Source organism: Diplotaxodon limnothrissa, linkage group LG16 (assembly GCF_057381915.1).
Source record: "Diplotaxodon limnothrissa isolate DT_005_m linkage group LG16, D_limnothrissa_male_GT1.1, whole genome shotgun sequence".
Classification (NCBI taxonomy): Eukaryota; Metazoa; Chordata; class Actinopteri; order Cichliformes; family Cichlidae; genus Diplotaxodon; species Diplotaxodon limnothrissa.
In genome coordinates, this window is record NC_140611.1 from 12,570,482 (window position 1) to 12,588,385 (window position 17,904).

General features: G+C 39.1%; 1 protein-coding gene across 1 annotated transcript in view; it reads right to left on the reverse strand.

Annotated features, from left to right (window-relative positions):
- Positions 1-17,904, reverse strand: part of vwa8 (von Willebrand factor A domain containing 8) — an 88,984-nt gene that overhangs the window by 64,055 nt on the left and 7,025 nt on the right. The window contains exons 5-12 of the mRNA XM_085373858.1: positions 6,689-6,856; positions 5,841-6,005; positions 5,421-5,470; positions 5,224-5,332; positions 5,020-5,124; positions 4,766-4,894; positions 2,048-2,182; positions 1,886-1,963 (exon numbers count right to left, since the gene is read on the reverse strand). Coding sequence (XP_085229984.1) covers positions 1,886-1,963; positions 2,048-2,182; positions 4,766-4,894; positions 5,020-5,124; positions 5,224-5,332; positions 5,421-5,470; positions 5,841-6,005; positions 6,689-6,856 — 939 coding nt within the window. The remainder of the gene's footprint in view (positions 1-1,885; positions 1,964-2,047; positions 2,183-4,765; positions 4,895-5,019; positions 5,125-5,223; positions 5,333-5,420; positions 5,471-5,840; positions 6,006-6,688; positions 6,857-17,904) is intronic.

Genomic DNA, 17,904 nt, shown 5'->3' on the forward strand with positions numbered 1-17,904 from the left:
AGTGATTACTGCAATCCTAACAGCTTCACAGCAACATACTACTCATTGCTTTCTTGAATTAAAGAGAATTAGGTACAGCTGTAACAGCAGCTGGTATGAGAGAGCTTAATTTTGTCACAATATCAAGTTCAAACATTAAAAGACTCAGAGGAAGTGTCATTCGTCCTAGATCTGGTGACATTTATCATTTCTACGCATCATAAACCCCTCAAGTCCTGTCTATTATTTTCACATTTTTATCTAACAGAACAGACAGTGATGCATTCAGTGAGAGCTCCAACAAGTAAGCCACACTGATAAACATGGGACATAACAATACTATATCTCCCCATCACCAGGCTGGAGTGAAAGCCTGAAAGCCTTATAATAAATCAGAGAGACTGGTGCTATTGAACCAGGTAAATTTTTTTTAAAATGTCATCAAAAAAAAAAACATCAACAGTGCCCATGCGAAGGATGGTATTCTATACATATGCTCTTTAAAAGATTTTCTGCAAACTGTTTTATGACGATCCTGATGAAGGTCATGAGTCAAACCCCCCCCCCCCCCCCCCCCACACACACACACACACACACACACACACTCAGCTTGTTGAAGGACACAATATATTCTGTTCTCTAGCCTGACATGTCACTTTGCTTTCCCAAAAATGGGGTTTTCAGAGTTGACCAGATGAATTGTGTGGTGGAGGATTCCACAATTCCCGCAGCACAGGTCACCCCTGACCTCAGCTAGCTAAGAATAGCAGCTACATGATGCATTCATACATACAGAGCTGCAGCACACCCGCTTCCTTCATAATTATCACCGAGCTGACTACATTCCACACACACACATATTGCACACATGCACTGTACACTCATTCAAAATTCTAAAAGCAATAAAAAAATCAAAATAAATTAACCAACTGAGCATGCACTTCAACTTATGCTTTTCCCTATTTTCTCTCATATATACATATTGCTCAAAAAATTTACACGAACACTTTTTCATCAGAGAACAGCATCAAGTCCATTAAAATTCTGGGATTTTGATCTGATTGGTTAGGTATCGGGATGATGCCCTGGTCCAGATCTGGGTGGGCACCATCCATCATCTCAGAAGGCCAGAACAGCTCCAATATAAGATACATAAGCATTATATTTACCTGTCAATCATGCAAAGTTAATCTAGTAAAGTCCAAATTTTTAAATATGAAGCTGGAAATTAGCATAACAGAGCCACTTAAATCTAAGAAGACTTTTAATAAAATACCCTCATAGCAACATTTGCTTGCCTCTCCACCCTACTGGTTGGGGTTCTCTATGGCAGTATCACACTGGGGCCTACACATTCCAGAGAAATAACTGACGCAACAGTTAAATGAATAAGCAATCTCATGCTGAGTGTGCACGGTCATGCCGGGCTGTGCCAAGGTGCAAAAGCATCTGGACATCAGTGCCAGAGTATAAATTGTTGTTAACAAAATGCTGTGTCCGCATGTAGTGCTGGGAGCCCAAGGTAGACAGAACAGTGCTACACCCTCTTCATGACATATCTGAGTTATCTGAGCCACTGGTAATAATATTTTTCCCTGACATTATAAATACATTATTAGATTAGCATATATTTACTGCCTAAGTGATACTGCTTTAATTTGCAAACTAAGACAGATATATACATGATGCACAGAAGTATCTGTAAAAAGAAATACTGCAAAATCTTTTACAATGTAGGTCAAAGGGATGACAGATGGTGAAAGATATGACTGTGGCATTAATTATTCGGGGTCTGTGACGCAAATGTTTGGTGGTTACATTCGTACTTCCCCTCATGCTCTGCAGACAACTCAAAACTTCAGAAATAATCATATTTTTGAACATTTTAAAGACCAGACGTTTTTACCTGGTAGAGCATGACAGGCTCCATGCTGTAACCCAGCATCTCAGCAAACTCTCTGGCAATCACCGACTTGCCGCAACCCTAGAAATAAAAGAAGGTATTCGTTATTAAAATCAGATTCACTATGTGCATTGTATGTGTATATGTATATCAAGTGTTAGCCACCTTAGGTCCTATCAGACATATGTCCTTAACCATGTGCGACTGTATCATCTCGGCCAACAACTGGGAGTGGCTTGGTGTATGAATGTAGGTGGGACTGCTTTTGGGTGGACGTGGCTCCTTAACGCCTGCTGGAACCTGAAGTTTCATAAACAGGAGAAACAAGCATGAAGGAGGCAAACAACAGCAGCGGCATCTGGTGAAGCCTGACATTTTACCCTGTGTGGGAAGAAAAAAAAAGTAAAAAGGAAAGTAAAAATATGTTTAGCTCCCTTTATGGTTACTTTCTTATGACTGGCTGCCCCTCACAGACAAGTTTGCACAGCTGGTGTGCAGAGTTTTGTGCTTGCAGCCAGCACTGTGTGCATATTAAGGATGTTTCCCTTTATTGACTTAGTACAAAAACTAGAAAAAACACACATACCACTCCCTCAGTGGGTGAGAGTGGTATGTGTGTGATGGTTTATATCGATATTTTGGTTTTGCTGCCCCCAGACTTGGGTCATTCCACCACGGTCATCCAGACATCACCTGGAGTGGCTCTGTGCCCCACAGATTAAGAACCACTGCCCTAAACAAACCCGTGATTCACAGATTCACGGCCGAACAGCTGGAAACAAAATTCATTATTTTTTAAGAACTCTGCGTTAAACAAGCAAAAAAAAAACCCCACTACATATTAGGAGCCAACACAGTTCCTGCCACACATGAAGAAAGTGCAGCCTCAAAGAGTTAACCAGAGTGATATCATTTGTTTACCTGCAGGATCCACACCACTATTTTTAGTAGTCTGAAAGGATGTCTGTTTTTCCAAACACTATGCAGTAACATTCACACGCACTGCTGCTTTTTTATCTAACATGAAAAATTAATGACTGATAAACATGTTGCCTTAACAAAATTTACATTCAGCTACAGAGTGTCAGTGAGAGATAAGACGGTCAAGCTACTGATACAGTGTGTCTGCCTGTCTGTCCGTGTGTGGTCTGCGACGTGATAATGGGCATCTCTATAAAAGGATGACTTAATCACTCTGCATGTTTTTTGATTCATAATGAAGCCTAATGCTTGCACTCATTAGGATCGATTACACTATAGATTTGCTTTATGCATTTTTTTTATACATTAAATGCTTTTTATTGTTAATGTTTGAATGGACTAATGGAAATTTAATACAGTGACTTTTATCTGAAAAATGCAGGATGGGTTTTCTGCAAAATCTAACCCGTCAATGCAACGCTTCAGTGACTCTCACATTGTCAAACGTGAGAAACGCTAGCTAACAGTTGCTTAGTAAATGAGCCTGCTAATCATAAATATCAATAATGACTAACTGTGACTATTGTAAACGACTCACGACTCCAGCTAGCACAGAAAAATTACACAGTATCTTAAGAAAAAAAACCCCAGTGAAATAAGTACATAAGGCTGGCTAATTTAAGACTGACACATAGTTGTAATGAATTTGACCAAATTATAAGCCATATCAATGTTGTACGATTTGTGTTAGTCAGAGCTGGCTGGCTAACCGCGTAATATGTATGCTAACCTTGCCAGACAGTTAAATCTGCACAGCGTGCAAACTAGACTTTAGCTTAAATGTTTACTGCAAACGGTGACCAAAAAATAAAACCAACAAGGACGTATTTAAAACTGCTGTTCCTTTGATGACCACTTGAGGTCAGCTCCAAAGACACTAATCTCCACTGACTCACATATCAAAATGCTCAACTTTACAGCAGAAATACAGTATGTCTATGTCATGGTATTAAAAGAAATGGTATTTAAAAAAAGAAGAAAAAATTGCTATCTTGAAATTAGGGTGTTTTTTTCTTCACTCATTGTATTAAGGTCTAAAGGTTGGTCTTGATGCATACTCAATTTGGCCGTAGCGTTTTCAGTGGGAGAAACATTTCGTCACTCATCCAAGTGACGTCTTCAGTCTCAGCTGACCACTGATCTTTGACCACTGATCTTTGGCGGAGTCATTTACATGAAACGGGAAAGACCATCTCTGAAATGAGGAGGGGGCCTAAGTGTACATCTTTTCCCATCTTACTTTGCCGTGATTGCAGCCATTCCCCAACTCTCTGTGAATGGTACTCATTGCCATCAATCAATGATCACTGATCAATGGTCTTTGATGAGTGGTTATGACAATTTGCAGATCAAGGAACTGACCTCACATCCCACTGTTCATTCAGTGGGCTAGATTTGTGCAAATGTGCTGTTTATAAAGTTGGGGAAACCTGCAGTCAGCTGAGACCGAAGAAGTCACTTGGATGATGACGCAGCGTTTCTCCCACTGAAAACGCTACATCCAGAATCAGTCTTTTGGGGTCTAAAGGTTGGGTAATAATTGCGCTGTCCACAGAGGTTGCTTGACTTTATGTGTTCTGCTCGTCCCTCTGGAGCATCTTTGAAATGCTTATTTGAAGAAATACAACTTGATTTGTTTATGTCTAATTAGTGAATTAAATTATATCCTTCATTGATTTGTAACATCGTGATACTAATTGGTTATCTGTGTCTTTGCAATGATCCCAACTTGCAAACCAAGCTGGTTAGCTGATAAGCTACAGTCCAATAAACAAGAAGGCAACTACCACACCTCTAAATTCAAGGCTTCAAAATAAAAGTTCACAAAGCAGTGGGCGATGTCATGCTGGCTATGTCTGTCTTTTATATGTAGTCTATGGTGTACACCCAGACTGCTGGTACCTGAAAGGTGATGTCTTTGTCCACTACATGTAAAGTGATGTCTGCATGGCCTTCTACATCTTTTGCCGTGGACACACTCAAAATGGTGGTGGGTGCTGGCTGACGATGACCATCCAGAAGCTCAAATCGCTGTGAAAGAATGCATATAAAGCAAAACTGATGCCTTCAATCAACCATATGATGTTCAGGTTATATCAAGCATGCACCTGAGGTAAAACCATATACAGACACTTTAACATCACATCTTGACTTACACTGAGTACACCCTCAACAGCAGTGCGACCGTCCTTGCCCAACATACTGTTATATGGATAAAGCCTATGGAGCAGTTGCTGGGAGGATAGCATTGGGAAAGAGTTCTGGAAAAGGACAGAAAAGTCACACAGGCACTAGTAACTTTAAAACAAATTCTCCTTTAAATTTTTGGCTTTCATTTTTCTATCTCGCTCCTGTCTCACCAGGACATGAAGGACAGGAAGCAGGTTGTCCACAGGAAAGTCAGGAAGGCCTAGGCTGGATGATTCCTGGGAGCATAGCGTAGTAGCTAGTGAGAGCAGCTGGGAAACTCTGACACACAGGAAACAACACAATACTGCATGAAGACACAGACCATCAAAGAATACTCGCACTTCAGTATGCATCTACCTAAATGTACCTTTCTGCAGCGACATTTGGTCCTGCTGAGTACAGCAACTCCAACTGGTCCTGAAAATATACAGAAGAAAACAAGACTTGAATATCCTCAAAGTCTCACAAATTTACCGCAGAACACTGTTGGCTGAGAGGCCAGAGAGAAAGAAAACAAAAGCTCAATACTTAAATTCCAGAACAAATCCAAAACTAATATATCCTCTAGTATTATCGCTAATTTTCTTCAGTATAATAACATTTCAGTATGTTGTACAAAGTGTGTTATGTTTATTATCAGAGTGCATAAAAGGAAAATTTGTATCGGTTCGTCTCTTTCTCCCCCACAGCCACACCTTTCTTATCTTATTGAAGCTTTCAGATCTTATTGAAGCTTTCAGCTTGCAGATTACTTTCTTTTAAGTAATCCATAAATTCCTGGATTGACCTTGAATGGTAGGTAATAGACGTCTCTAGCCTGGAAGCGAGAGCGGAGAGGAGGATCCAGCGGATTGCCTTTGTACTTGGGTACAGGAAGACCAAGCGCGATGACCCGAAAGTCCTCGCTTACGCGGACAATCTTCCAGCTGTCCAGCTCTTCTTTGGTGTGCTCCTGAAATGCATCAAGGTAAGAAATGGCCTATAACTTTCTTTCATCTCACACATTTGATATTAAATGCTATTTTTATCCAAAAGGCTGCAGCTCCAAAGCTCCATGTGACAAGTACAGACTCTGAATGTCGCACAGCAGCAGGATTTATAGCAACAGCATTTTTTTCCCTCAAAACACAACAAGAGCACTGTAGGAGTAGTGTGGAAATTCACTGCTTAAGTGGGAATTTACATATAGACATGACTCCATAAACAACAGCCAGCATTATAAAAAATAATAACAGCGCCCCCTGAGGCTCCCAGTAGATGAACCTGTGCTAGAAATGTGAAAATCCGAGGTAATATCCTTCTTGAGTTATCGCATTTTCACCTTGACCTGGAAGTTAAGATGACCAATATTTGAACGTGTCTGACATTTTTAGTGAATGCACCTAAGTGTCAATTTGAAAATCGTATGTCGCCTTGATCTTGAATTATCATGTTCACAAACTTGGGTGCCCACACTGCCCAGGGATTCGTCCAGCGTGGCAACAATAGCCCATCAAACTTTTACAGCTGAGGGGTTAAAAAAAGTTAATGCCTCAGCTGTTGTTACCTAAAAAGATTAGTCCCATGTGTAAGTTCTAGTTTAGAAATTAGCCGTGGGAAGTGTTTGACTTGTGCAGGCGAGTGTGCTGCTCTGACCTGCAGCAGCTTGTCATAACGCTCCGCTGACATGAGGAAGCGGCCATCCTCCAGCTGCATCTCTCGATTCTCCAGCAGGTTGTTAAGAACAGGCAGGACGTTCCTCTCAGCTTTCTCCAGCCCCTCCAGGACCAGGACTCGGCCTCTTATTGCGGCCCTTACAGCACACTAGGAAAAAGCATTAAAAGTCAAGACAAAGCGATGAAGTCAATCAATACTTCAGAAATAATAGGAGAGGAAGGGGAAGGATGTTGTAAACTCTTCCAACACATGATGAGTTTTGCCTCAGGTCAAATCTGTCGCTCCACTGTACAGGATGACCTCTGATCTCTGGGCTAAAAGCTTTTGTACAGACAGGGAATCTGACCTTCCACCAGTCCTCATTGTGCATACTCTATATAAGACAGTATAAGCTTCCGATAAAGCTTTTCCTGAGGTTGTCCTCATCTGTGTTTGTCCTCCAAGCTACTCAGAAACTTTCAAACCAGTCTCTGCTGTTTTAAGAACCTCTATTTTCTCCCACCAAATGTGGGATAAAACATCTCAAGTTTATACAGTGTGTGTGCAAATGCATGTGTCTGCGCACATTTCTGCAGAAATCAAAAAGCACGTCTGACGTCAAGAGGCAGGAAACTTTAGCTGTCTGGGTGGACCGCAGAGCGAGCGGCTATGTAATTAGGTTAACATGTAAATGCGTGGCAGGTTGTGTGGGAAGCAGAGCCATAAAACTATAGTGAGGACCAGATGCTCTATATTTAACTCTTGATCCATTTTTGGCACCAACGCTGTAATCAGATAATTGTTAGAAATGTAAATGACGCAGGATGTAGAGTAGGAGAGAGAGAAAGAGAGAGGCAGGGAAGCACAGAGGGGCCTTGTGCTATGTCTGACACCAGCCATGCGGAAAAAAAGAAAACATCCCACCAAATGCTTTTAGCCACTTAGAAATGTTAGAAATGTCACAGAACAGTGAATGTGTAATATTAATGTAGCTAGAACTATTAAAAAAAAAGAAAAAAAAGAGTTAAAAGTCTACAGAGACATCACTTCCTATAACATCTCTTTGTGTTATATGTGATGTTTCATTTTTTTTCATAATGCTATGTGTATGAATCAAAAAGCTTCTGTTCCTAATTTACCTACTTCATGCACATACAGAAGCATGTTTTCCCCAATGTGTTTGCAGGTCACAACATAGACTGTATACAAACGCTAGATGTAGCATCAGGTACGTCCAAGTTCATTAAACCTGCATTCTTTGAAATGACCAGTAAAGGGCAACTACCTAGTGGCAATTTCTCTAGTGATTTATGACCTCAGTAAGTATTTTCCTAATAGATTTATTGTCAGTAGTTTCCAGTCTTAATGAATGCAATATGATGTTCATAGTACGCTGTATTTTGAATAAGAAAAGACTACAAAGAAGGGAATCCTTCAGAGCTTGTGACTGAAAAGTCGCTACTACACAAGTGTGCAGTCTGCTCATTTTCTCAGACAGGTCTACCTATGCCCATCATGTCACATCAGTTTAAAAAACAATAAAACAAACCAGAATGGCGATGGCAAACACAAACTCTTAAGTTGAGACTTTCAAAACAAGAGTCCACAAACCAAAATGGGTCAAGACTCCAGTTAACAAGGGTCCAAAACCATTTTAAGCTTTAATGGTAGGTTGAGAACCTAAAAAAGAACAAATTTAACACAACTCAAGCTGAAAATAAATTTGAATGATTTTTTTAATAAATGGCCTAGCATGATATAAAAAAAAGTTTTAAAAAATCAACCCTAGATAATATTTTTAATGTCACATAATATCCAATAAAATAATTTTAAATGTCCCACAAACCAGATTTTTAGAGTCTGATGTCTTCAGGCTCTGCTCTTGTCCCAGAACCTTTCAAATTAAATCAATTAGACTGCTTGAGTCCTGAACAAAAAGGTTTTCCATTATTTCCGGATTTTTGGCTTCTAATTTGACAACAAACCTCTATTTACTCTGTGGTAATTCAGCCACAGCAGTGAGTTTTGTTTCCCCCATGGGGCCAGCCCTTTAACTTTAACTAGTGGAAATAAGAGAATCCAGTTTTCTTGTGGATACCTTTGAATTATATTTATATTTAATTATAACTACATGTGATATTTAATTGCAAGTTTTTTTGTTTTTGTTTAATTTTTTGTGTTGGAAAAAATTTTGTACTTTAAAAAGACTTTTCCAACATGTAACTCTGCCTAGAAAGTGTAGAAAGTGCATCCTGTCAAATGATTTCAGCACAGCTGTACGTTTGGGTTCAGATTCAGCTCCAGTGGAGGTGGAAGGCTTTTTATTACTGTAATAGAGACTTATTTGTAGACTGGATTTGAGGTAAGCTGCCTTACATAAGAGCCAGCTAAATGAAGAAGGGTGACTGGGAAATGTCAAAAATATAACAAGCATGCAATTACATCCATGTGACTCCTTCATGCATACTTTGAGGGTAGGGTGATGCTTGGAATGAAGGAGGAAGGGTGAAAAAAAGAAAAAAAAAGAAAAAAGACCAAGAACCAGAGATAGAAAATGAAGTGGAAGGATGGGAGGGGAGGGACAGCTTAAGCTCAGGGACTGACACGTTAAGCCTGAATATAGGGCTCCAAATCAGCACAGACCCCTGAGGAATACTTGGATGTTCTAGTTAACACACAAACGCACACCTCCTACAAAACTATTCTCAAAGAGAAAAGCTCTCTAATTTGCACCCACACATCTCCAGTCCATAAAACAAATGTTGGAAAATATAATATGTACACAGTGTTATTGCACCAGACACATGGCACAGGACTCATAATCCACAACATCCCAACAACATAAAACCTTTCCACTGGACGTTTGAATGTAGGAAAGCCCACAAATAAGCAATCTTTCACCCCATTTATTAACATCAATAATGCTGTTTCTATGGAAACAATGGACAATGTTTTGATTTAGATAAAGAGGTGGGAGGAAGATGAGCCTCAGGCAGAGGAAGTTGGATGAGTTGGCTAGCTTTTCTTGTTCCAGGGAAAGATGTGCACTGATAGAAACAAAACTATTAAAGTCATTAAGGGATGAAGACTGTTTAATCAAACAACTTGATCATGCATATTTTTCACAAATGGTTATTCCCAGTTTCAGTTTGTGTCTATGGTTAAATGATTTTCCATGAAAACTCTCAAAACTGATTTTCTAATGTTCTAACAGAGCAGATGATCCGACTATCCAATGCTACCTTACTTAAGTTACGGGGAAGTGTTGCAGCCCTAATCCAGGGTTTGAGTCCATGTTTGGTTTATCACTGAACCAGTGATACAAGTGAATATGCAGATATTCATAAAACAGTTACAGCATTTTCAACAACTCTGTTGGAGCTTTGATGGACTGGCGACCTGTCCAACAGCCTTTTGTGCTACGGATTGGTAGCCACTAAAATATAGCAGTTTCCTTTATGAACTTGACCATTTATCTACATTACATGCACATCTATGATTCAGAATCACCAGTTAACCTAACATTCATGTCTTTGGACTGTGGGAGAGCGCTAGAGCACCCAGAGGAAACCCAAGTAGGCACAAGGAGAACGTGCAAACTCCACACAGAAAAGCTCAGCCAGCCGCTGGGTTTGAACCAGGAAACCTCTTGCTATGAGTACTAGTTACTTCATAGCAAACCTAGGAAAATAGGTGGATAGACATATGGATAATAGTTAAAAATTTCAGCATGACTTCAGCATCCCTTCCATATCCAGTCATATAAAAGGACCAATGCTGGAAGAAAATTCCCTCAACATGACTAAATGCTGTTAATTTCAACTAATGAAGAGTGTGTGTTGGGACTACTTCCTATTTCAGTACATTGTGTTGACAATTATAAAATGTGAAAAATAAACTTAAATTGAACATATTAATAAAGTACCTAGTATCTCAAATCCAATCATTTGCCCCAGTTGTTATATGTAATTTAGGCATTTTGTCATGGTAAACAAACCCAGGTTGTAAGATTTACAACGGCTGTTGAAACTGATTCTACTCTCATCAGAGAGTACAAAGCTCCGAATTCATGAGTTATTTTTCAAAGGCGTCTTGATTCTATTAATGCTAAAGCTTGGGGAAGGGGAATCATAGCTGCACTGGTAAAATATGGAGGAGTGCACTGATGCATGCTATTTCTATAACTGCCCAATAAACAGTTAAGCTGTATTAGCCTGAGGTCATGCTAATAATAACATAGTCAACCTGGTACCTTCTACATTAAGGTGCCCACAACGGCCCGGTGTCGAGGCCAGCCAAACATCTTTATTGTAGGTCACACCTGTTTTAATCTCTTAATTTCCTGTCATCTCTCTACTGACAGACTCAAATAAAAGCTTAGTTCATGCAGAAGACGCTACTGATAACAGTCAATATTGCTTCTAGTGTTTGTTTAGTGTGGCACACCAAAGCACCTTTTCCCTCTTAAATTTGCTTACAGTTGTGTGTGACATCTAAAAATAGTCTATTCCTCTTATCTGGACTACATTGTACGCATGAATGTTGGATTGCTTTGGTTATGAAAAATAAAAAACAAGTCTGGTTTTATAGAAGTCACGTTATGGGATAAGAGCTCTTTTTTCCCCACGGTCTACACCCTGAGTAAATCCTTTACTGATAAGTTTGGTCTCTGTCACCAGTTTCAAGTCACTGATTATAATATGACTTTCATTGTCTAAACCATGGTCCAGGGATATATATACACACACATATAACAATTGTTGTAATCCTATATAATTTTGATATTTTTTTCCACAGGTAGTTCACAGAGCCGAGGTCATAAATCACTAGAGTGTACAGAGCTGTTTATACTTCATTCACATTGAGACCTTCTGGTAAAATATCTTTTTAAATTTCTGCTCTGTAAGTATCCCTTAACTGGATGCCCCATTCTCTAATTATTTTTTTCTTGTAAGTTGATCAAATGTCTTAAAACATTTTCCCTCTATGAGTGGAGTGGTCTGGAAGAGCCACAGGCAAACATTTTATAATGAAATTGCATTGTGTCACATAGATGGAACCCTGCCATTCAATTTAGTAAAAGGAGTCACAAGCATCAAAATGATAAACTTAACAAAATCTGCTGGAGGTGAACAAAACTACCACGTCAGCAGTGTGAAGGCACTAATGGCTGATTTGTGCTGGAACACAAACAAGCTGCCTCGCTTTATCAAACCATAAAACTGCTCAGTACACTGCTCATGTGTAGGAAATGCTGCTTCTTTGATGTGTTTACTCCTGATGCATTAACAAGGAACTCAATGCATATACATATTCATAAAACCACTTTCTCAGAGCACTAAGAGCAGTGAAGACAGTGGAGTAGCACTACAGTAAGTGGACTCCCTTCCAGCTGCAGTCTAATTATAAGAAAGCCTAATAAGCTGCAAGTCTGTTCCAGGAGAGCAGCTTTCTGAGTAAAGTTTAAGGAATAAATGTGCTGAAAATAAAACGTGAAAAACTTCCCCGTTTCCATGGAGCTGATGTCTGAACTGTTACACAACTGATTTATTTTTTACGCAGATGAAGCCATGTGCTAATTAGTCGTGGATAATGACATGACTGACTAAATGTTAATTATCACAGCTTATTATCAGTTGTGACTCTTTGAAGCCCAATGCCACAGTTTAATGATCAGCCTAATCTGGATGTAACAGTGCGGCCCTTAGCGGCTGGAAACACAGTGAGATGGACCAAGGCAAGTGTAGTGGAACAAAGTATTTATTTGCTATACAGCTCTCCTTACAACAATTAACTTGTCGAGCTTCTTCACAGCACAAAAATCCATCCTCTAATGAGGACTGGCAGCCTTAAATATGTTCAGCTGTCACAGACTTAACCATTATTCCACTCTCAGGTAAATTCTTAAATCCCAACCTTCCACCACAGTATACAATATATCAATAAGAATAAATAAATACATTTTCACATTTACATATTAATAAATATTTCACACTTTAATGTTACACCAAACCCAATATTATAAAAACCCAGAAACCCAAGCACAAAAAGATTCACCACACTCTCTTTACCAATGGTCTCTCCCGGAACCTTTAAATGGTGTCTGGACCCCCGGGGAAACATTTGCCCAAACACCTTAAAGAGGACACAGGCAAGAAAGGTGAGTAATCATTATCTTACAAACACCTATTTGCACCACTTTTATCCCTAGATTTCACACACACACTTGCATTAGTTTTCCTTACTGGTAAACCTTGATCACAATCACCATTCTTCTCTCCTGACAGACAACCACCACATTCCTTGATGAGGAGCAGCTGTGCCGGATCTGAAATAAGGCTACCAACTGATTTTAGAATTCCCAATAAATAGTCAATAAATATTTAAACTTCTTGTGTGCAAATCCATGCTTAAAGTGCAATGCTAAATAAAGTGCTTGATAAGGTGCTTTTAATAAAGTGAAAGGTGTGCTCTAAAGTGCTATACAGATAATATAATATAAATAAATGCAGTAAGGGAGTCCTCTTCCTTACACTGGACTTAGCTTTTCTTCCCATTTCATAATTCGTTTTTCTGTAGCTGTGAGACAATAAATGGAGATGGATGGAAAACACAAAGTTCTCCTTAGAGAAACTGGCCTGGATAATGAGGAACTGCTGGTTTCTATGAGGTGCCGTAAGGGACATTATTACTGAAACGCTCTCACACACACAACTGAAACGCTCTCACACACACTACTGAAATTTTAGCTCTCACACACACTACTGAAACGCTCTCACACACACACTATTGAAACGCTCTCACACACACTACTGAAATTTTAGCTCTCACACACACTACTGAAATTTTAGCTCTCACACACACTACTGAAACGCTCTCACACACACTACTGAAACGCTCTCACACACACTACTGAAATTTTAGCTCTCACACACACTACTGAAACGCTCTCACACACACTACTGAAATTTTAGCTCTCACACACACTACTGAAACGCTCTCACACACACACACAACTGAAATTTTAGCTCTCACACACACTACTGAAACGCTCTCACACACACACACAACTGAAATTTTAGCTCTCACGCACACTACTGAAACGCTCTCACACACACACACAACTGAAATTTTAGCTCTCACGCACACTACTGAAACGCTCTCACACACACTACTGAAATTTTAGCTCTCACACACACTACTGAAACGCTCTCACACACACACACAACTGAAATTTTAGCTCTCACACACACTACTGAAACGCTCTCACACACACACACAACTGAAATTTTAGCTCTCACGCACACTACTGAAACGCTCTCACACACACTACTGAAACGCTCTCACACACACTACTGAAACGCTCTCACACACACTACTGAAATTTTAGCTCTCACACACACTACTGAAACGCTCTCACACACACTACTGAAATTTTAGCTCTCACACACACTACTGAAACGCTCTCACACACACTACTGAAATTTTAGCTCTCACACACACTACTGAAACGCTCTCACACACACTACTGAAACTACTGAAACGCTCTCACACACACTACTGAAACGCTCTCACACACACACAACTGAAACGCTCTCACACACACTACTGAAACGCTCTCACACACACCACTGAAACCAGAGGCATTTCTGCTGAACAGGAAGTTGTTTCCTGACAAGGAAACTGATGGAAAAAGTGGTATATTTCAAAACACTACAAGGATTTCTACTCAGCAACCTGCTAGTACAGCAGTCCCCAACCTTTTTTGCGCCACGTAAACAATATAAAAAATAAAAAAACGATAAATACCATGAAAACCATAAATAGAAATGTGTTCGAATTTTTGTGGAGGAATAAAACCCATTACATAGAAAGATCTCAGCTTGTGAAGGGATACAATAAAGGTGGTATCAAAACTCCAGAATTGGAATTTATGGTTGGCACCCTTAGAATTAAATGGTTAAAATCTTGTCTGTCACAGCCAGACTCTACTTAGCTCCACATCCCATGATTCTTGTTTAATAAAATAGTATACAGGATTAGACTTTATTTTGAAATGTGATTTTGCGGCAAATAAAATCCCCATAAAGATATCAAACTTTCCAAAACAGACGTTGCATTTTTGGGAAAATGAGATTTACCCACAACTTCTCCCCATAATTCAACCTTATGGAATAATAGGGTAATAACACTTAATCAAAAATCAATTTTCAAGAGTGACTGGTTTGAACAAAAATATTATATTCATAACAGATTTGTTGGATGATAACGGTGTCATTCTAAGTTACACAGACTTTTCAGAAAAATATTGTCTAAACTGTTCTCAAAGAGAATATAACAAATTTTGTGAACTGGTCCCACTGCCTCTGCTTCATTTGATTAAAATTTTTATGATATACAATAATTTCTCATCAGTGCTCCCAAATTTATTGCTAGGGCAATGTCAGCTGTTTGATAAAAATGCAATAAGAAATTTGTTAGTAGTTTCTTCAAAGACAAAATATTTCATAGTTACAACAGAATGGTTACATGGCATGGTTCTAATTTAGTTATTTCATATACACTGGATAAAGCATACTAAAAATTTATGAAATAGCCTATTCTACCTAAAGTTAAAGAAACACACTTTAAACAAAACTAATACTGTGGCAGAATTTCTAAAAAAAGAGATTTGGCTTTGAGGTGGATCAGTGTTCTTTTTGTACTGATGAAAATGAAACCCTAGAACATCTTTTTTTTTCCTATGCCCTATCACACAATGTATTTGGTGCAACTTAAAAAATTGGATTTCCCTAAATATTAATGATGTGCCACTGTTTGAATTACATCATAATTTTTTTTATATGGATCATCTAGCATTGGATGTCTCAGACATTATTAACATCATCATACTTGTTGAGTATTGCAGCATCGACAGCGATCAACTCGAAGGAAAATGACGACGGAGGCAAAAATGTCCTTAATATTTTTGGGAACTTTATTCCTCATCAACATGCGGCAAAACTTTTCTCATGGGTGCCATTTTCGTTGTGGTATACTTTTTTTTTTTTCTTAGGGGCGTGATGACGCAGCATCCGTGCTCTTACAATGAAACAGTGCCTCCTTGTGGTGGCAACTAAAATACTGTCTCTGTTAAACCACAGTAACCATAATGCAGTTAAACACTGTACAACATGAGTACACACAATGAATATCTTAACAATACTTTTGAGTAAATATCATATCCATTGTGCTAAATGGAGGAACGCTAAGCCTTCTCTCCCTGGTTTTTTTGATGATTTTAAGATATTTTTCTTTGCTAAAAAAAAAGACAAAAAGCACATATGCCAAAAAAATAACCAGGATAATGCACGTCTCCCGCTATTCTAAATTTTGACTTATGCTGAGGCTAATATATTGTTAAGTAATGCAGCTGTCTCACTAAGGTCCAGAATCGATTTGTTCCACGATTCGATTCAATTCAATTCGATCTGATTATGGGGAATTTTGACAGTCAGAAATATTATAATTCAGATCAGTACATTTACATATTTTTGTATTTAAAAAAAGGAAGCTGACACACGCAAGACTTTATCAAAGGTGTGAGCGTCACAGCAGATGCCTTTGTGTCAAAGTAGCTGAAGATAAAACACATAAAAACATGAAGGTGGTTTTCCTGGCCTGGGATTTTATAAAAAATATTCTGCAGTACATCAAAAACGAAAGAAAACCATTAACATATGAACGTTACCTCTGACGTTACAGCGGTTTTATTAGAGACACGGCTAACGTTTTGCATTTTGCATAATTTTAAAAAGTTTAAATTTATTCAGTATTGAACGGCAGAAATTAGGTTTTCTTTTCGGAAGTATGTAAAATGAAACAAAAAAAAAAAACAGCGGCCGACTGCGCTGTAAACAACAGTAGACTTGTGCGTAACAAGCAAGCGAATAATACAGAAAACAGATTTTTAGACGGGAAACTGTTCTTGAAGTACAGAGAGAGAGAAAGAGAGAGAGAGAGGGCTGTGCATGACGTGCGATTTTATCGTGGTGGAAGCAAAACAGTGAGGGAATCCATGACGATGTTTATGTGAAGCGTAGTTTGGATCTTCTTTTGCTGCTGGTTCGGTCAATATTGTTTGGAGAGAGATCAAACTAACAGCTTTAGAATCGGCGCAAAAACGGCGTGAAAACAAAGCGCGGACCTGCCGACAGATCAGAGTCAGCGAGCTGTCGGCTTTCAGCCCCGACCGTGTCCGTGCTGTCGGGTGAGAAAGGCGACATCTCACTGATTCTGATCCGCGGGTCCGCGCTGTGTGTTTACGTCTTTGTGCAGAAGCCGTGTACCTGCTCTCATTTACTGTCTTAGCTGTTTGGTGGTTGTTGAAATTTTGTGAGGTTTCACCAGAGATTCTGGCATTTCGGGTAAAATAAATTTATATTAAAAAATCGATTCAGGATTTTAATGAATCGATTTCACGTTATCCAAGCCAGAATCGATTTTAATCAATAAATCGATTATAAAAACCCACCCCTAACTAACAGGTTGCTGAGTAGACATCTGTGTGGTGGTTTGTTTGAAATCTAACACTTTTTCCTTCAGTTTCCTTGTCAAGAATTAACTTCCTGTTTAACTGAAATGCCTTCCTGTTTAACTGAAATGCCTTCCTGTTTAACTGAAATGCCTTCCTGTTCGACTGAAATGCCTTCCTGTTTAACTGAAATGCCTTCCTGTTTAACTGAAATGCCTTCCTGTTTAACTGAAATGCCTTCCTGTTTAACTGAAATGCCTTCCTGTTCAACTGAAATGCCTTCCTGTTTAACTGAAATGCCTTCCTGTTTAACTGAAATGCCTTCCTGTTCAACTGAAATGCCTTCCTGTTTAACTGAAATGCCTTCCTGTTCGACTGAAATGCCTTCCTGTTCAACTGAAATGCCTTCCTGTTCGACTGAAACGCCTTCCTGTTCGACTGAAACGCCTTCCTGTTTAACTGAAATGCCTTCCTGTTCAACTGAAATGCCTTGGTTTTTCAGTAGTGTGTGTGAGAGCGTTTCAGTTGTGTGTGTGAGAGCTAAAATTTCAGTAGTGTGTGTGAGAGCGTTTCAGTAGTGTGTGTGAGAGCTAAAATTTCAGTAGTGTGTGTGAGAGCTAAAATTTCAGTAGTGTGTGTGAGAGCGTTTCAGTAGTGTGTGTGAGAGCGTTTCAGTAGTGTGTGTGAGAGCTAAAATTTCAGT